The 21,377-nt window shown below is 36.5% G+C and overlaps 1 protein-coding gene across 40 annotated transcripts in view; it reads left to right on the top strand.

Moving 5' to 3' along the window:
* The first annotated feature begins 452 nt into the window (after positions 1-452).
* The window catches only part of ODF2L (outer dense fiber of sperm tails 2 like), a 48,152-nt gene continuing 27,227 nt past the window's right edge, over positions 453-21,377 (top strand). For 8 of the 40 annotated variants that reach the window (XM_063624301.1, XM_063624292.1, XM_063624289.1 and 5 more), the window contains exons 1-8: positions 769-868; positions 9,690-9,861; positions 11,170-11,302; positions 11,958-12,083; positions 13,554-13,616; positions 13,747-13,818; positions 14,400-14,516; positions 20,677-20,862. In XM_063624301.1, coding sequence (XP_063480371.1) covers positions 9,749-9,861; positions 11,170-11,302; positions 11,958-12,083; positions 13,554-13,616; positions 13,747-13,818; positions 14,400-14,516; positions 20,677-20,862 — 810 coding nt within the window. In that variant the 5' untranslated portion in view covers positions 769-868; positions 9,690-9,748. Of the gene's footprint in view, positions 869-906; positions 1,039-8,136; positions 8,199-9,689; positions 10,396-11,169; positions 11,303-11,957; positions 12,084-13,553; positions 13,617-13,746; positions 13,819-14,399; positions 14,517-20,676; positions 20,863-21,377 lie in introns of those variants that run through there. The other 32 variants (XM_063624295.1, XM_063624291.1, XM_063624276.1 and 29 more) reach the window with 14 other exon arrangements.

Raw genomic sequence — 21,377 nt, 5'->3', positions numbered from 1 at the left:
TGGCTGTAGCACAGATACGAAAGACTTTGAGACCTTGAAGGCACCTTGAAGAACATCCTCAGGCTTCCTCATTTAACAGGAAAAAACCTGAGGCCCAGGGAGGCATCTCAGCTAAAAATACAACTATCCATTTAAAAGGAGGTTTCTTCCGGTCGCAGTTGCCTTCACGTTTTCAAATCTTCTCTTTAAAAAGCAAAAGCAGGGCACATCCAGGCCAAGCGCCAGAAAACTCGGAATTGGCTTTATTTCCTTTTTTTCTGGTTGGGCTCGGTTATGATTTTCGGTAACGTACACAAGTGCTGTCCTTTTCCATAAACAAACGCTTAAAACAAATTTTACCCGAGAAACAAGGATAGACACGAAGCTGCCCTCCCTGACCCGTTCCTCACCCTCGCCAATAGCGACAGGCGCTGCCCGCCGTCCCTAACCCGGACCAATCAGCAGCCTGCTGCGGGCCTGACGGGAAGGGCGGGGCCGCCGTTGCCAGAGAAGCCACTAGCCGGTTACTAGCTGCGCTTTTGTTCCACTTGAGCGGGCACTCTTCCGCGGCAAGCAGGTCTAGGAATTCGCCTGCTTCCCACCTCGCGTCCCTTGCCTTCCTTCCTTCCTAGTCTACCCACTGTAGTGCCCCCTGCATCCCGCTCCCTCCTAGCCGACCCAGAGCACAAGAAGAATTGCCAGGGTTTCCATTGCAGCAGCCCTGGTGCCGCTGACCCTTTTTTTATAGCGCGGCGATGGCGGGCTGACGTCACGAAGACGTGCGGACGCAGCAGCGGGGGCGTAAGTACGCCTTTTGGGTTGGGGACGACTTTGTGGGGAGCCTAGCTGCTGCTGAGCGTTTACCGCGGGAGCCGTTAGAGGTCTGGAGGTGAGGCAGTGGTGGGTCCCGGAAGTAACAGGCCCTCGCGCCTACCCAGCCCCCTCCGCGCAAACCCTCCACCTCCCTCAGGCTGACTACCTGGCCTGGGAAAAGGGCGGCGAGACTCACTCTTAGGAAGGTTGTGGTCCCTGGGACATCAGGGCAGATGTTAGCGTGAGGTGGGCTTGTCCAGAACGAAGTCCTGACCGGGCTGTTCCTGGATATGGTTGCGTTTCTTTCAGAAATAGTGACCTCTTAATCATTGGGCTGGCTTTTAAGCGCCCACCATGTGATATATCAGATTGTAGGAAGCCCTGGGGGCTTCGTAAGTGAGGTATATTACAGGAATCCTCAGGAAATAATTCCCTCTCCAGGATTCCTCTAGGTCCCAGCCCCTGTAGGCGACCCCTGTAGTGCGGGATTGACCTAGGGTCGTGGAGAGTACTAAAGGCCGACTTGTGTTCAGTCCCAGCTCTGCCACTGAACCCGCTGTGTGGCCTTGTCTAGGTCACTGAACCTTCCTGGCTTCCTTACTGACAACTGTAAAATGGAGACAATAATCATCACTTTGGGGTGGTTGTAATACGAGATTAAGTAAACGCAGGGCCATTAAGGTGGCACCGAATGTAGGTGGTTAGTGAGTGGTGGTGCTTGTTATTTACTGAGAATAACCATACTGGGGCTGCTGTTGGGGATAAAATCTATTTCGAAGACAGTTTCCTCATCACGCAACGCATAGTACGGTTTCAAGTGTTTTTGAATGAATGAGGTTCTTGGAGTTTTAAGTGCAACTTAGTTATGGTTAAAGAAACAAACCGGGCTGGGCACGGTGGCGCACACCTGTAATCCCAGCACGTTGGGAGGCTGAGGTGGGCGGATCACAGGGTCAGGAGATCGAGACCATCCTGGCCAACACGGTGAAACCCCGTTTCTACTAAAACAAATACAAAAAATTAGCTGGGCGTGGTGGCGGGCGCCTGTAGTCTCAGCTACTCGGGAGGCTGAGGCAGGAGATGGCGTGAACCCAGGAGGCGGAGCTTGCAGTGAGCCGAGATCGCGCCACTGCACTCCAGCCTGGGTGACAGCGAGACTCTGTCTCAAAAAACAAAAAAAAAAGCAGAAAACCTGTCTGCTTTTGAAATTAGTTTGATATTTTGCTTATAGTAAGAATGTCATGATCATGTTTATGATCTGCTTTTTGCTTCTGTTTTTCATCTTCTTATTTCACAATGGATGTGTATTTATAGTGTAGTTTTTCTATCCCAAAAGTTCCTTGTGACAGACTTTAGAACAATGGAATTTAGTGATCTGGTCAGGGTCTGCTCTCTCTCTTTAGAATTGTAGTCTGTGCTTTTAGGTAGCTCAATCTTATTCATTACTCATTTCCTTGTCCAGAACAGTTTTAATCTTTTGAATCTAAATTGAATTTATAAGTATTAAAACCTGACTGAATAAAGGCAAGTTTGTGGGGTACTTTTTGCTTTGTAGATTTTTATATTTATGTTTTCGTATCATGGCCTTTTTTTTTTTTTTTTTTTTTTTTTGAGATGGAGTCTCGCTCTGTCGCAGTGGAGTGCAGTGGCGCGATCTCGGCTCACTGCAACCTCCGCCTCCCAGGTTCAAGCGATTCTCCTGCCTCAGCCTCTCTCGAGTAGCCGGGACTACAGGCACCCACCACCATGCCTGGCTAATTTTTGTATTTTTAGTAGAGACGGGGTTTCACCATCTCATGGCTTTTAATTCAAAACTGAGTTCCACCAATTCCTTACTTGTAATCTTGGACAAGCTGTTTAACTCTTCTAAGATTTAATTTCCTTATTTATAGCTTTTTAGTAGCAACCTTATGAAGCTTTTGTGAGATGATGTTTATAAGGTCAGTCAGTGCTCTGCTCAGTAAATGGCAACAGCTGTCATGTTGAAGGAAAGGAATATGCTTTATGTTTATCTGGTACAGGATGGTGACTTTATTTGGGATTAGACAATATTCTGAACATCTTTGGCCCAGTCTTTTTCCGAGTAATTGGGCTCTATATGGACACTCAAAAGTGTCCGAGTTTAAACAATAAATAATTTAGTCACCCTAACTTATATTTGAGAACCTAATCTATGCTCCCCACTGTGTTAGGTAATTTTTTAGGGCACAGAGTGATGCGTATATTTGTCCTCACAGTTAATGGCAAGTTTAAAAGAAAACTAAAATATGAGCATTTATGGAGCAATTAAATTCTACACTATATGATTCTGAAAATACTTTTGTTTAGAGTTATTGGTGGGCTGGAGAAATCAGGGCAATACTTTGAGAAGGAAATGGGATGTTGGCTTTGAAGTACATGCCGTATTTACAGACCAGTCACTCTTGCTGTCAACTCTTCTGCCTATATTATCCAATCTGCAGCCCATCTTTTAAATATACATCCTTCTTTATTCATTGGAGAGAGGCATTAGCCATTAGTTATCTAAGCTAATCTCTCTGTATCAGAAAATGTTTTTTCCATTTTGGTAGCTTTTACCTATAAAATTTATTTTCCAGCTTTTTGCCATTTTCCAAACTTCCTATACTTTTTTTTTTTCATACAGTTACCTCTCTAGTGAACTTTTGACTAGTGTCCAGAATAGTAGGGGGAAAAAAAGAGCATTCCTACATCTACTTTGTGTTCCTTGCTGAATATTTCATGGTGACTTTTTTCAGTAGAAGCTGTGTTTGAAGCCAGTGGAAGTTAGTTTTCTAAGAATTCATGTTTGGGAAAACAAAATGTGCAGGTTTCATATGCTATTCTCTTCAGAGAGATTATTTTAAAATACGTATTCTTCTGAAGTTAGTTAATTCACTTAGTCTGATCTGCCATGGACCATGATTTTCCTTTTTCTCTGACCATGGCTGGCATCATGATCCCTGAACAGTTATCCCCAAATGCTTGCTGTTGGCCACAATGGAACATAGTTTAGTGAATGTAACTGGATCAGCATAGCCTACAAGCACTCCTGGAAAAAGCTTTAAGTACATGTCCTCTTGGCAGTAGACTGGCAAAATTGTCTCTGTATAGGAAATTTAAATCTTTAAACATTTTAAAATATTTTAAAATTGCTCATCTTTAAGGATTTTTAAATGGTTTTTTAAAATTTTTTATTTCCATAGGTTTTTGGGGAACAGGTAGTATTTGGTTACATGAGTGAGTTCTTGAGTGGTGATTTGTGAGATTTTGGTGCACCCATCCCTGAGCAGTGTACACTGAATCCAATTGATAGTCTTTTATCACTCACCCCCTTTCTTCCCTTTCACCCTGAATCTCCAAAGTCCACTGATTCATTCTTATGCCTTTGCGTCCTCATAGCTTAGCTCCCACTTATGAGTGAGAACATATGATGTTTGGTTTTCTATTGCTGAGTTACTTCACTAAGAGTAATAGTCTCCAATTCCATCCATGTTGCTGTGGATGCCATTAATTTATTCCTTGTTATGGCTGAGTAGTATTTTATCATATATATTATATATATGTATATCACAGTTTTTTTACTCCTTGTTTGATGGACATTGTGTTGATATAAACATGCATGTGCAAGTATCTTTTCTATATAATGACTTTTTTCTTCTGGGTAGATGGCTAGTAGTGGGATTGCTGGATCAAATGGTAGCTCTACTATTAGTTCTTTAAGGAATCTCCACACTGTTTTCCATAGCGGTTGTACTAGTTTATATTCCCACCAACAGTGTAGAAGTGTTCTCTTTTCACTGCATCCATGCCAACATCTATTATTTTTTTTGATTATGGCTGTGCTTGCAGGAGTAAGGTGGTATCACATTGTGGTTTTGATTTGCATTTCCCTGATCATTAGTGATGTTGAGCATTTTTTCATGTTTGTTGGCCATTTGTATATATTCTTTTGAGAATTGTCTATTTATGTCCTTAGCCCACTATTTGATGGGATTGTTTTTTTCTTGCTAATTTGAGTTCATTGTAGGTTTTGGATATTAATCTTTTGTCAGATGTATAGATTGTGAAGATTTTCTCCCACTCTGTGGGTTGTCTGTTTACTCTGCTGACTATTCCTTTTGCCATGCAAAAGCTCTTTAGTTTAATTAAGTCCCAGCTATTTATCTTTATTTTTATTGCATTTATTTTTGGGTTCTTGGTCATGAAATCCTTGCCTAAGCCAATATCTAGAAGGGTTTTTCTGATGTTATCTTCCAGAATTTTTATAGTTTCAGGTCTTAGATTTAAGTCTTTGATCCATCTTGTGTTGATTTTTGTGTAAAGTGAGAGATGAGGATCCAATTTTATTCTCCTACATGTGGCTTGCCAATTATCCCAGCACCATTTGTTGAATAGGGTGTCTTTTCCCCACTTTATGTTTTTGCTTGCTTTGTCAAGTATCAGTTGGCTGTAAGTATTTGGGTTTATATCTGGGTTCTCTATTCTGTTCCATTGGTCCGTGTGCCTATTTCTATACCAGTACCATGCTGTTTTGGTGACTGTGGCCTTAGAGTATAGTTTGAAGTTGGGTAATGTGATGTCTTTTCACCTAGTCTTGCTTTGGCTATGTGGGCTCTTTTTTGGTTCCAAGTGAATTTCAGGATTGTTTTTTCTAGTTCTGTGAAGAGTGGTGATGGTATTTTTATGCGAATTGCATTGAAATTTTAGGTTGCTTTTGGCATTATGGCCCTTTTCACAATATTGATTTGACCCATCCATGAGCATGGGATGTGTTTCCATTTGTTTGTGTCATCTACGATTTCTTTCAGCAGTGTTTTATAGTTTTCCTTGTAGAGGTCTTTCATCTCCTTGGTTAGGTATATTCCTAAGTATTTTGTTTTATTTTGTTTTGTTTTTGCAGCTATTGTAAAAGTGCTTGAGTTCTTGATTTGATTATCAGCTTGGTCACTGTTGGTGTATTGCAGTGCTACTGATTTGTGTACATTAATTTTGTATCTTGAAACTGCTGAATTTATCAGTTCTGGGAGCTTTTTGGAGGAGTCTTTAGGATTCTCTAGGTATAGAGTCATACCATCAGCAAACAGCAACGGTTTGACTTCCTCTTTACCTATTTGGATGCCCTTTATTTCTTTCTCTTCTCTGATTGCTCTGGCTAGGACTTCCATTACTATGTTGAATACAGATGATGAGAGTGGGCATCTTTGTCTTGTTTCAGTTCTCAGAGGGAATGCTTTCAACTTTTCCCCATTCAGTATTATGTTGGCTATGGGTTTGTTATAGATGGCTTTTATTACATTGAGGTATGTCCCTTGTATGCCGATTTTGCTGGGGGTTTTAATCATAAAGGGATGCTCGATTTTGTCAAATGCTTTTTCTGCATCTATTGAGATGATCGCTTGATTTTTTTTAATTCTGTTTATGTGGTGTATCACATTTATTGACTTGTGGATGTTAAACCATCCCTGCATCCCTGGTATGAAACCCACTTGATCATGGTGGATTATCTTTTTGATACGTTGTTGAATTCAGTTAGCTAGTATTTTGTTAATATTTTTTTTTTTTTTTTTTTTTTTTTTTTGAGACGGAGTCTCACTCTGTTGCCAGGCTGGAGTGTAGTGGCATGGTCTTGGCTTACTGCAACCTCCGCCTCCTGGGTTCAAGCATTTCTCTGCCTCAGCCTCCGGAGTAGCTGGGATTACAGGCGCCTGCCACGATGCCCAGCTAATTTTTGTATTTTTAGTAGAGACAGGGTTTCACCATCTTGGCCAGGCTGGTCTTGAACTCCTGACCTCGTGATCCACCTGCCTCAGCCTCCCAAAGTGCTGGGATTACAGGTGTGAGCCACTACGCCCGGCCTTTTAAGAATTCTTGCATCTATGTTCATCAGGGATATTGGTCTATAGTTTTTTTTTTTTTGGTTATGTCCTTTCCTGCTTTTGGTATTAGGGTGATACTGGTTTCATAGAATGATTTAGGGAGGATTCTCTCTTTCTGTATCTTGTAGAGTAGTGTCAATAGGATTGGTACCAGTTGTTCTTTGAACGTCTGGTAGAATTCAGCTGTGAATCTGTCTGGTCCTGGATTTTTGTTGTTGTTGTTGGTAATTTTTAAAATACTATTGCAGTCTCACTGCTTGTTATCGGTCTGTTCAGGGTTTCTCATTCTTCCTGATTTAAGCTAGGAGGGTTGTATCCAGGAATTTATCCATCTCTTCTAGGATTTCTAGTTTATGTGTGTAAAGGTGTTCATAGTAGCCTGAGTGATCTTTTGTATTTCTGTGGTGTCAGTTGTAATATCTCCTGTTTCATTTCTAATTGAGCTTATTTGAATCTTTTCTCTTCTTGATTAATCTTGCTAATGGTCTATCAATTTTATTTATCTTTTCAAAGGACCAGCTTCTTGTTTCATTTATCTTTTGTATTTTTTTTTTTCAGTTTCATTTTGTTCTGCTCTGATCTTGGTTATTTCCTGCCTTCTGTTGGGTTTGGGTTTGTTTTGTTCTTGTTTCTCTAGTTTCTTGAGATGTGACCTTACATTGTCTGTTTGTGTTCTTTCAGACTTTTCAATGTAGGCATTTAAGGCTATGAATCTTTCTCTTAGCACCCAGAGGTTTTGATAGATAGTGTCACTCTTATCATTCAGTTTGAAGAATTTAAAGTTATCTTTAAAATGATTTGATCATTAAACATGTATACAGAATATGTGTCTTTGTTTCACCCACCACTGACAAGTTGTACAAAAGTATATTTGTCAGTTAACAGTATATTCCACATTACTGAAAACATTTTATTGTGAAATGTCTGCTTTTCTATGCAAGAATACATTTGGTCCAATAAAATGATAGCATTTCTTATAAAGTAGGACTTTTTATGCTAAATAAAATTATTACATTTTTGTTCAACACATATTTTTTGTTACACAATTATCACAACACAAAAGCAGTGGAGTGCCTTGGAATCTCTGAACAATATTTATCCTGGAGAAGATGACTGTCGATAATTTTCATGGAAATTCCTGAGACATATAGTTCTCTTCCTTGTGTGTTGAGAAATCAGTAATGTAATGTAGATTCCATTTTAGAATGTTAGGTAGAAAGTCATTCTGAATTCCTAGTTTTACAGTGTATTGATTTTATTTATTTGTTTACCCTTTAAGATAAATGGCAGTTACCAATTATATGTGATGAAGCAGAAAAATTTTATGACTTTATCTTATGATAAAACTTTTAGAAAAGTTGTGTATAAAATACCAATACCAAACTAGTCTTATCTTGTAAAATATTTTCTACAAATTGAAAATTTCTGTCTTCTTACATTGTTTTTTAAACTTTTATTCCAAATATAGAAACCATTTGTCTTTTAATGATCCCTGAAAAGACAAATCAAGGGGTGAATTTAAAAAAAAAGGTAAACAGTCTTTAGTCATTATATTCTTTAAAAGCTCTAAGCCTTATGTGTTTTCCTTCCATTATTGCTTAGCTTTTACGAGGCTTGTAGGTGCTGAGGATTCAAATATAAAAAAGACATTCTTTCTTGAGATTCCAGTCCACAGAGAGACAAATATGACAAATATTTAAACAAGTAAAGGGTTGGTACCAGTTGCTCTCTGTATGGGATAGCTATTGCAACTGAACGAATTAGTAGATGATGGTTCTCTTGATTGCAGTGACTTATCCCGAACATATTCTTCTTAACTTTCAGGTTTGGTTTTTTATTTTATTTTGTTGTAATTACTTGTAATTCTTCTAGTCTATAAATAGCTCAAAATATTGTTATACCATTGTAATAGATGTTGCATATTTGCAGCGTTCAAGGGAATCATCTTAGACTATCTGTTGGTTACTTAGCAGTTCTTTTTGGACTTCACCTTCTGGTATTTAAAAAATATGACCATACTTCTTTGGCCTGTTTCCTAAATATTTGTCTCTATAGTATATAGAACATTCAGATAAAATGTATACATTTTATGGACACTTTGGAAGGTTTCTGAATGGCTAATTTAAATAATCTTCAACCTGTAATTTCACTTCTACTCTAAGTGTTAAAAATTCCTGAATGTAATATGTTTTGTAATACAGACATATAAAACTAAATTACAAGGAGGTAAATATCCAAAAAAAATGTAGAAAACCTTAAATATAACCTTTGATTTTGTGTAAACATAAAATGAAGTCAGGGAACACATTACCACGTATTGTTAGAGTTGGGAAAACAGAGCCTTAATGGTTGCCAGAGCTCTAACTCATTACTTAAATTGGAGTAGTTTTGAAGAAATTAATAAATATTCACATTTTTAAAGTGACATCTACAGGTGTGAGTAAAAACAATTAGTAACATTTGGAAGTAATGTCATCTGTCTGGTCTTTTCATTATCAACAATAATATTCTAGATTGAGTTGGGAATAGGAGTAAGTGAATTTAATTTTGAAAAGTCTACTTGCAATTGAGTATCCTATCCTTTGTAGCTATTGTTGCCAAGTACTTTGGAAAGTTGAATTTCTGCAGATTTAGGCATAAATAACATATATTTCTTATGGCATGGGCCTAATAAGACAGACTATAGGTAACCCATGGTTTTTATATTTGTTTTATAGTCCTGCTGGGTTCAAATATTGTAATACTTCAAGAAATAGACTAATAAAGATTTTTACACTCTTGTGATTATTTAGGAATTATCAGGCCTTTTGAAACAGTGTATGGAAATTGGGAATTGTTGAGTGGTTGTGCTATGCAATTTTGATACAATTTTGAATTAGTATAACAATGAGTAGCAGTTATACCTCTTATTTTGTCTTTGAAATGTTATCCTTTTACACATTCTTATAACCTTTATTTTTTATGAGAGTAATGACAAAAAATCTCTATTGAAATAAATTTAATAACTAAAATATTTCCTAGCTTTCAGCTTATGTGGAGAAGTCTCTGTGAAGCCACCTATAAATCCATTTACTGAATTTATGGAGAAGGCTGTAAATGATGGAAGTCATTCTGAAGAACTCTTTTCCCATCTTAAAACTATATCAGAGAAAGAAGATTTACCACGGTGTACCAGTGAAAGTCATCTCAGCTGGTATTCTCATCAGTATCAGGGGAAATCTAAATTTCTGATTCCAGGATTTCCTGTTTTGTCTATAATATAAATTATTTGAATCAAATACAGCATTCTTTTAAGAATATCTTTTCCAAATCTAGTATTTATTTATTAAAATATATTTAATCTGATTACAAAGGTACTCATCTAGCAGAATTCAGCTAGTTTTTTTTGAATCTTAATGAAAGCAATTAAAAATGAAAACCTGGCCGGGCGCAATGGATCATGCCTGTAATCCTAGCACTTTGGGAGGATGAGGCAGGTGGATCACTTGAGGTCAGGAGTTCAAGATCAGCCTGGCCAACATGGTGAAACCCCATCTCTACTGAAAAAATGCAAAAATTATCCAGATGTAGCATGTGCCTGTTGTCCCAGCTACTCGGAAGGCTGCGGTAGAAGAATCACTTGAACCCGGGAGGCGAAGGTCGCAGTGAGCCGAGATAACGCCACTGTACTCCTGGGTGACAGAGCCTGGGTGACAGAGCGAGACTCCATCTCGAAAAAGAAAAAAAAGTGAAAACCTCATCTGTTAAGAATTTGTAAAATAAAGCTATTTAAGATAAATGAAAATATAATATATGATATTAGAAATGTAGTTAATGAATGTGAAATCACTGTCATTTGGTATATTACTATATAGCAAATACTTGTCATACTTCTTTAGAGTGGGGAATACACTTGTTATTTACATGGAATATTGCCCCCCGTCAAATGGCAATCTTAGTATACCATTACTGCCAGTATGGATAGCTTAGTCCAGCTTCTGGTTTAACTTGTTATGAATGAAAATAATATTTTATCATCTATAATCACACTTGACTTTCTGCCCATGGTTTTTAATAAGGGACAGGTGTCATTTATAGATAGAATGTTCTTAGGCTCATTACTTTAAGCCAGTTGTGCTTAAGAACACAGATATTTTTGACATAGCCTGTAAGATGCCGTCAGTTGTTAATGAGCCGTTATGTTTTACAAAGAAAGAGAAAAGCTGCCAATTAAAGAGTTTCCATATCACTTGGAATTTTATTTATAAATATTGAAAATGCTCCTTCAAACTTAACTATACGCACATCTTTAATCCAAATAACTTTTGTGATTACATACAAGTAAAATATAAGTAAAATATTCTTAAAATTTGCTTACACTCAAAGTACAAGTTTCGAGCTACTTTTGAACTAAAAGTTGTCCTTGCTATTAAGAGTACTGTATAGGTGATATGGCATTTCTGAGGAGCATCTTTAAATGAAGTGGATTTAACTTAAATTTTGTATGTGCATTTGTAATTAGCCTGAAGCAGGACATTCTAAATGAAAAGACTGAATTGGAAGCAACACTTAAGGAAGCGGAGTTGGTAACTCGTTCTATAGAATTGCTTTTGCCACTGTTTAAGGACACCATTGAAAAGATTAATTTTGAAAATGTGAGTGACTTCTGAATATATAATAAAATGAAAAGCTAGTATAATACTCAGAATGCATTAACTGAGGTCTCATATCTTATATAGGTATGCTCACATATGAGTATTTAATACCAAAAATGAGGGTTTATCAGAATTCTTTATTCCCGTGTCATTAACTACAATTCTTTTCCTGAAAGATAATCTCAGCATACACCTGATAAGAGGCTAAGCTAGAAACAATATATTTTGGATGTTTGAATTACCTGGAGTTCAACTAGAAAATCAGCTTTTCTTAAGAGTGAATTTTAAACTAAAATCTTCTGAGAGATGAAATATATGTTTCTATAGTATTATTTGGAGTAGAGAACTATTTTTAAGTTTCAGCATATTAAAGTTTAAATTAGGGACAAACAATAGATTATCTTCTATAACTTTTATTTAAATAAAAGCCTAAAATGCTTTTAAAATTTAAGCTCTTATTTTGATTTCATTTTATTTTAATGTACTGTATAACAGATCCAATTTACTATTAACAAATTTTGTAACATTTATTATTACTATGCACAAAAGAATGATTTTGTTTAGTAGGAAAAAATGTCGTTTGATAATATCATATTTTAGAGGGTTTTACTTAATGCTGTCTTAAAATGTGTATGTGGTTCTTATAATTTGTCAGGTGAATCTTTCTGCATCGAATTTGAAGATTTCCGAACAGAAGGAAATATTAACAAAAGAATTAGACACCTTCAAAAGTGTAAAACTAGCTTTAGAACATCTTCTTAGAAAGAGAGACTACAAACAAGTAAGGCATCAACACTAAGCACTCATTTTAATAGTGATAGTTCTCATTTGAAGGATACATTATTTTTAAACTGTAGAAATTATTGGTATATTTGAAATGGAAATAATTATTTGAATTTTGTCAGTCATTAATCCATACCTTTAATGTTTCTTAAGTAGTTGTATATGAAAACCACGTTTTTATAGAAAATGTATTTTCATTTTTCATCTCAAAAACTTTGTTATACTTAGCTGATTCGAATAAAATACACACTTTTTGAGTTTAAGCTCTTTGTACGTTATATTTATACATATCTATATATTCTTCATCTGGTAAAAGCTTTATTGAAATAGAATTCACATACCATACAGTTCTTGCATTTAAATTATAAAATTCAGTGGTTTTCATTGTATTCACAGAGTTGTGCAGCCATCACCACAGTCAATTTTAAAGCATTTTTATCACTCCAAAAAGAAAGCTTATACCCTTTAAATCACCTAAATTATTCTTCTGACTCCCTTTTGGCTTTTTCCTATGATAAAAATTATTTCAGAATTATAAAAACTATCTAATATTAGGTAATAGCTTTTGTAATTAAAAGGTTACATGCTGATAGAAAATTGTGATAAGCAGAGAAATATTCTCTTGATCTCAGCACTTAGCGAAACATCACTATTAAGGACTGTTAATTTTATGTTGTGTACGTTTTGCAGTATTTTGTTTCTTTATGTTATGTGTGCATATATACGTGGTGTTTTAGAAAAATGGAGTAAAACTACTATCTTTGTTTTGTAATTGGACTTTTATACTTAACACTGTATCATCAATATTTTCTCATGTATTGAATATTTTTTGAATAGAAAGGAATCTTAACTCGAGCTCTTTGGACACTTATGGATCCAAGAATGGCCTTTATGAAATCCATGAGCCCTGTGAAATTCCGTGTACAATTTTGCATTATATGTACATATATATGTGGTTTTGGGTGAAAAGAATTGATAGCTTTTTCACATTCTAAAGCAGAAGTATGACTCTCAAAAATGAATAAATAGTCGTCTATGGTCTCATTTAAAATGGCTATATAGAATTCTGTTACTGATTTGCTGTAATTCTTTAAGAGATTTCTTATTGCTAGAATTTAGATTGTTGATAATTTTTGCCTATTTGTAAACAGCACTGTGTTGCATTCTATACTCTATACAAACTCTGTACCAACTTCTTTTGTATAGAGGGTTTTTGTGATTTTAGTGTCATTGGCCTATACTTTCTGAGGCATTCTTTTGAGATCAATTTAGTAAATTAACTAATTTCATAAATTGCAGACCAAAAATAATTTGGAATACTTGGGCAAAAATCTTTTCAATGGTTAACTCTTTTAAAAATCTGAATTAAAAGTCATATTAATTTATTGAGTAATGCTTATTTCACTTCCTACTTTTTATATAGAGAAATATAATTTGCGATCACTGATTTATAACATTCTTTTCTCAGACAGGAGACAATTTACCCAGCATGTTGCTAGAAAATCTAACTGATAATGAAAGTGAAAATACTGTAAGTCTTTCCACACTTACTTTGTGTCCATTCTTCCTGTCATTGTTATTTGCATGCTGCTTGGTTTTATAAATTAGCCAGTATTATCCAAGTTGTGAAATTTCTAATTCTTATTTTATATTTGCTCAAGAATCTTAAGAAGAAGGTATTTGAAAAGGAGGCCCACATCCAAGAACTTTCTTGTTTGTTTCAGAGTGAAAAGGTAAGCAAAATTTGAGCTTTTGAGCTGAATTCATTATATTAATATTGACCCCCTTTTTTTTCTCACCCTGGCTTCAACTCCTCAGAAATAAACACAGAAAAGTGTTTTGAAATTCTAGATTATTTGGATATTTTACAGGTTTTACCTATCAAATATAACATCTTAATTTTATTAAGTATTTTTAGAGTTTTACGGTGTTAGGATACTTGGCATAAATCACTTCATATAGGAACTGTTTTAAATTTGTATTGTATTTCAATTGGGGGACAAATTAAGGAATTTTAGTGTTTGTAGGAGCATTTTAGGTATATCCATACCTTTATTTAGAAAGATAGATGAGAATTTTAAAAAAGAGATGATTATCAGGAGCCATTAAATAAAAAAGGTTGGGGAAAAAAACTTAGCCCTGGTTGGGCATGAAATACATTTGTAATAGGGGCGGCAGTTTATGTAAAGTAGTGCTTTGCTTTTTATCAGCTGTTTAGATTGTGCCTCAATCAGGGTAAAATTAAAGATATTGGGCTGGGGATACAGCAAATAATATGGATTTTTTTTTGGTTTTCTCTTTCTCTTTGTTACAGACAAACACTTTGAAAGCAAACCGTTTTTCCCAATCAGTACAAGTAGTACATGAACGACTACAGATTCAAATTCATAAAAAGGAAGCCGAGAACGATAAGTTGAAAGAATATGTAAAGGTTATATATAAATATGTATCCATTTTTATAGCTTAAGTGATAAAAGTAATGAAAGGCTATAAAGCCTTCCTTAGTTCTAGAATTTGGTGGTTTTAAAATACACAATTGTTGACATGGGAAATACATATTTAAAGTAAATCTTAATATTTGTGGCCTAACTAAAGGTTTGGGTCCAAATTTCAATATAAGAATGCTGTCTCTGTTTAATACCGATCTAGGAAGGATTTATGGAATTGAATTACTTTAAAAATCATTTCTACTTTATAGTTAATTTATATTTACTGTGGAAAATTTATAGAAAATAAATTTAAATACACCAAAATCGTTGTTAACATTTCGGTGTACATTATTTCAATCTTTTTTCTCCGTCTATACATATATACATACATACTTTCACATGTTTAACAGTCAATACAATGTTTGTTTTTTGTTACTAATCGTAATAATTTTAAAATCAGCCCAACTTTGGTGTTCACAAAATTAAGTAATTCCCTTATTAAACAACTTTGTAGAAGTATAATTAAGGGGAATTTTTTTGGTTTAATTATTCTTTTGGAGCCAAAGTCACTTTGAGATAAGAATTTGAGGTGGCATATCATACAATATAAGGTAACTCTTTTTTTTTCCGTCAAAGGCAAAGAAGCAATATTCCCACCTTGAGAGGTTACAGAGACTCAAACTCCATTGAGTGTGAGGACTTCTGAGTTAGATTTCTGTTTGGTTTTGCACTCCTGAATCATAGCAGATGTCTGCAACCTGTAGCATGTTTCAAAACCATACTCGAGTTTGTGTGTGTGTGTGTGTGTGTGTGTATGTGTGTTCCTTTAAAGGGACATTAAGCGGGTTTATGGGGGATATAAATTTTGTATGCTAGGGCACTGCAGATGAACTGGACTTGGTATTGCAGTGGTCTGTCATAGTAAATACAGGAGAACACGTGATTGAATACATCTGATGTGTGATTGAACATATTAGATAATCATCTTTCCCAATTTATCTTAAAGCATAGTGGTTATTTTTTATAACCATGATAATTTGGAGAAAGAACGTAAGGCTAAAATCCTAAAATTTTGCTGTGAAATTCTACTATAATTTGAATTCAAATTCTTTTACCAAAATGCTACTGTTAAGAAATGATTAAAAGAAACTGAGTCTACGGATTTTTCTACATTTTCTCTCACACACTTTTGGATTTAAGCCATTAAGTAATTAAGCGGTTCAGAATTTAGTTCTTTTTGACTTAGGTTTGACAGTGTTTTTTTTGTTTTGTTGTTGTGTTTTTTTTTTTTAAAGAGTATGAATCCAGTGAACTCAATTTGGCAACATCAATCTCAACTTTTTAGCGTTGAGTAATTTGTTTTATTGGGTCTTTTAAAAATTTACATTGTAAATCTCTGGGAACTATCCCACAGATGCCTTGCACCAATTTTTCTTTCTAGATCTTTGTGATGTAGCAATTAGAACATTTTCATATTTTCAGAAGAGACTGAGAATAATTGTCTGTATAAAATGTAACATGTATATACAGACACTGCTTTGAAGATAGAAAAAGAAGATAATCAGCTTTATGTGTTCATTTGGCAAATGACTTGAGAGGTTATTTTGAAATTATAAAAATAATTTGTCGTTTCAGTATACTCCTTGATAGTGCGTAAGTGTGGGATTTGATAAATCTGGTGAGAAAATCGTGTCTGGAACCGTGTTCAAAAAGAAAATTTAGTTTCTATGTTTAGAAGTTTTTTAACCTAAGACAGCAACTATTCATGGTGTGATGATGACACCGTGTGGACTTTTAGAGGAATGACAGCAGTGTTTCCTGTGGGATGTTCCTTTGTCTTATGTCGACTTACTGTACTGCTGTTTTTCCCCAGCTACTTATGTTTTATGAGATTTTGTTTTTTAAAAACAATTTAAGAATGTATTGCTCCTTCTCTTAGTTTATTTAGTCACTCTTCAAAGAAATCAAATCTAAATCTTAATATATACTTCTTAATCTCAATTTTAGAGGCAGTTAAGAAGCTTAGATTTTGATGATTGTAGAGTTAAGTTGAAAAGTCCTAGGTTTAGCTTTTACTGTGACTCCTTTGCAATTTTTAAAAATTAAAATGGCTGTCTAAGGAATGGAAGACTAAAACTTAAATTCTGTAATAATTTCGGCCGGGCGCGGTGGCTCACGCTTGTAATCCCAGCACTTTGGGAGGCCGAGGCGGGCGGATCACGAGGTCAGGAGATCGAGACCACGGTGAAACCCCGTCTCTACTAAAAATACAAAAAAATTAGCCGGGCGTGGTGGCAGGCGCCTGTAGTCCCAGCTACTCGGAGAGGCTGAGGCAGGAGAATAGCGTGAACCCGGGAGGCGGAGCTTGCAGTGAGCTGAGATTGCGCCACTGCACTCCAGCCTGGGTGACAGAGCGAGACTCTGTCTCAAAAAAAAAAAAAAAAAAAAAAAAAAATTCTGTAATAATTTCACATTCATTTCAATATTACACAGGTTTCAAAAATGTAAAAACATTAAAATCATAAGTCTTTAAATTAATAGATACTTAATACTCAAATACTTTAAATACACAGTCTTAAAATAATTTGAAATAAAAGCATTTGAGTTATCACATTAAATCACATCCGTCATCTAGCCAGCCTAATATTCTGTCTCTCATCATGTCACGAAGAGGTATGCCAAAGAGATAGTCATGCCAATTAGTTACAATCACATTTAATGATAGAAACATGTCCTCAATAATACTAATCTTATGACTCTTATAGTCATTAATTTATCTAAACCTGTGTTTGGTCTTGGAATAATGACTTCCATAAATTTACTTTATTGGGTAAAGAAGTATTTTATTATCTTTAATGTAACTCTAGTGTCAGGGCATGCCCCCTAATTCTAGTAAATTAAAATTTGGTAAATAAATCTGTTTATCTCATCTATAGCCTTCTTAAAGATTATAATCATATCTTTAAGATTTTATCTTTCAAAGTGAAGAGTCCTAATATATTTGGGGAGCTACCAATTCCTTTGAACATTGGTACATATTTGGATTGTTTTTAGCTCAATTATGTTTTTTTAAACTAGTTTTTAAAAGTAGTATGATGTATAATGTTCTAGATGTGAACTAAAAAACTATTTGAGTTAATCACAGAAGTTTTAAGGAAGTTAGTGTTTGTACTGTAATCACTAATATTAGTATCTTTAATAATGGGAGCATTAGTTTGATATAGGATTATATGTTTTAAATTTGCATCCTTTAACAGGTTATAGAGAAGCATTGGTCCCCAATGTGTAGAGGATTATTGTATTAGGCCACTTTAACATTGTTATAAAGAAATACCTGAGACTGCATAGTTTATAAAGAAAAGAAGTTTAATTGGCCCACAGTTCCACAGGCTGTATAGGAAGCATGATTCTAGCATCTGCTCAGCTTCTGGGGAGGCCTCAGGAAACTTACAATTATGGTGGAAGACAAGCGGGGAGTGAGGCATCTCACATGGTGGGAGCAGAAGCAAGAGAGAGAGCAAGTAGGGAGGTGCTGCACACTTTTAAACAACCTGATTTCGCAAGAACTCACTCACTATCAGGAGAACAGCACCAAGAAGATGCTGTAAACCATTCATAAGAAACAACCCCCATGATCCAACCACCTCCCACCAGGCCCCAGCTCCAACACGGGGGGTTACAGTTTGACATGAAATTTGGGTAGGGACACAGATCCTAAAGGATATAGTTTGGCTGTGTCCCCACCCAAATCTCATCTTGAATTGTAATCTTCAGAATCCCCATGTGTCTAGGGAGAGATCTGGTGGGAGGTGATTGGATCATGGGGGTGGGTCCCCCATCCTGTTCTCATGATAGTGAGTGAGATCTGATGGTTTTATAAGGGGCTTTGCCCCTTGGCTCTTCACTCTTTTCCTTCCTGCTGCCACATGAAGAAGTTCCCTGCTTCCCCGTCACCTTCTGCCATGATTGAAGTTTCCTGAGGCCTCCCTAGCCATGTGGAACTGTGAGTCAATTAAAACTTGTCCCTTTGTAAATCACCCAGTCTCAGGTATTTCTTTATAGCAGCATGAGAATGGACTAATACAGTTAATTGCTACTGCAGAGAGTGGGGTATTGCTATAAAGATACCTGAAAATGTGGAAGTGACTTTGGAACTAAGTAATGGGCAGAGATTAGAACAGTTTGGACAGCTCAGAAGAAGACAGGAAGATGTGGGGAAGCTTGGAACTTCCTAGAGGCTTGTTGAATGGTGTTGAGCAAAATGCTGATAGTGATATGGACAATGAAGTCCTGGCTGAGGTAGTCTCAGACAGAGATGAGGAACTTCTTGGGAACTGGAATAAAGGTTACTCTTGCTATGCTTTAGCAAAGAGACTGACGGTATTTTGCCCCTGCCCTAGAGATCTGTGAACTTTGAACTTGAGAGAGATGATTTAGGGTATCTGGTAGAAGAAATTTCTAAGCAGAAAAACATTCAAGATATGACCTGGTTGATTCTGAAAGCTTTCACTTTTATGCATTCACAGAGAGATGGTTTGAAATTGGAACATACGTTTAAAAGGGAAACAGACCATAAAAGTTTGGAAAATTTGCAGCCTGACCATGCGATAGAAAAGAAACACCCATTTCCTGGGGAGAAATTCAAGCAGTTTGCAGAAATTGGCATAAATAATGAGAAGCCAAATATTAATGGGGAAAATGTTTCTGGGGCATGTCAGAGGTCTTCATGGCAGTCCCTCCCATCATAGGCCCAGAGGCCTAGGAGGAAAAAGTGGTTTTATGGGCTGGGCCCAGAGCCTTGCTGCTTTGTACAGTCTTGGGACTTGGTGCCCTGCATTCTAGTTGTGGCTAAAAGGGGCCAATGCATAGCTCAGGCCATTTCTTCAGAGGGTTGATGCCCCAAGCCTTGGTGACTTCCATGTGGTGTTGGGCCTGCAGATGCACACAAGTCAAGAATTGAGGCTTGGGAACCTCTGCCTAGATTTCAGGGGTTGTGTGGAAGTACCTGGATGTCCAGGCAGAAGTTTGCTCTGGGGGTGGAGCCCTTATGGGGAACCTCTGCTGGGGCAGTGTGGAAGAGAAATATGGGATTGGAGACCCCACATAGAATCCCCATTGGAGCACTGCCTAGTAGAGCTGTGAGAAGAGGGCCACAGTCCTCCAGACCCCAGAATGGTAGATCCACCGACAGCTTGCACCATGTGCCTGGAAGAGCCACAGATAGTCAATGCCAGCCTGGGAAAGCAGCTAGGAAGGGGACTGTACCCTGCAGGCCATGGGGCTGGAGCTGCCAAAGACCATGGGAGCCCACTCCTTGCATCAGCATGACCTAGATATGAAACATGGAGTCAAGGGAGATTATTTAGGAGATTTAAGATTTAATGACTACACTGCTGGATTTTGGACTTGCATGCGTCATGTAGCCCCCCCTTTTTTTTGGCCAATTTCTTTCATTTGAAATGGGAACATTTACCTAATACCTGTGCCCCATTGTTTCTTGGAAGTAATTAACTTGCTTTTTATTTTGCAGGCTCCTAGGCAGAAGGGACTTGCCTTGTCTCAGATGAGACTTTAGACTTGGGCTTTTGGGTTAATGCTGGAATGAATTAAGACTTTGAAGGACTGTTGGAAAGGCATAATTGTGTTTTGAAATGTGAGGACATGAAATTTAGGAGGGGCAAGGGGCAGAATGCTATGGTTTGGCTGTGTCCCCACCCAAATCTCATTTTGAATTGTAATCCTTATAATCTCCACATGTCTAGGGAGAGACCTGGTGGGAGGTGATTGGATCATGGGGGTGGTTTTCCCCATGCTGTTCTCATGATAGTGAGTGAGTTCTCGTGAGACCTGATGGTTTTATAAGGGGCTCTTCCCCCTTTGCTCCTCACTCTTCTCTCTCCTGCCACCATGTGAAGAAGGTCCTTTTGTCCTCTTTGCCTTCTACCATGATTGTAAGTTTCCTGAGATCTTCCCAGCCATGTGGAACTGTGAGTCAATTAAACTTCTTTCCTTTATAAATTACTCAGTCTAGGGTATTTCTTTATGGCAGTGTGAGAATGGAGTAATACACAAACCATATCAGTTATGTACATATTTTTACAGTGTTTACATAAACATTGGAGTTCTGAAATAATTTAATTGTTGCTAATTTTTTTTTTTTAGAGCTTACAAACCAAGATAGCCAAGTGGAACCTGCAATTGACAATGAATAAGAATGAGGCTGTAGTGATGAAAGAAGCAAGTAGGCAAAAAACTATAGCTTTAAAAAAGGCATCTAAAGTTTACAAACAAAGGCTTGACCATTTTACAGGAGCTATTGAAAAGCTTACTTCCCAAATTAGAGATCAGGTATGTAAATGCATTCTTTTTAAAATTAAAAGATATATTATGTGCTTAGTTTATATAATTAATATCATGATGCTTAATGTAGTAATTTTATTCTTAATGCTGTTAATACCGGAAAAAACTTACACTTTTTGCTTTAATCTTTTATTTTGAAATATTACATAAAATGTCAAATTTTCATATTGAAATATATCAGCATTTCCTTGGGAACTTTACTTAAAGGAAATATTAAGTGTGTCCCCCCCCCACACACAAAAAAAGGTTCTATTGGCCAACTAACTAAGGGTAATACTTCATACACATTTCCCCTTGGGACATTGTGTTCTATGTTAGCAAATTAAAGGTTCTGAGAAGGCTTTCAGAAACAGTGGAATGAAGGGTATTGAACTAAGAGTTTCCCACACTTTTTTAACCACAGAGCTATTCTTTTACACACAAAGCGACTCCTGGAACTGGTTCTGAGGAACGCTAGTTTGAGAAATGCTGATTTATGTTATTACACCCTATGACTTTATTCA

The sequence above is a fragment of the Symphalangus syndactylus genome, chromosome 12 (assembly GCF_028878055.3).
Source record: "Symphalangus syndactylus isolate Jambi chromosome 12, NHGRI_mSymSyn1-v2.1_pri, whole genome shotgun sequence".
In the NCBI taxonomy this organism is placed as follows: Eukaryota; Metazoa; Chordata; class Mammalia; order Primates; family Hylobatidae; genus Symphalangus; species Symphalangus syndactylus.
This window is presented reverse-complemented; position numbering and strand designations above follow the sequence as displayed.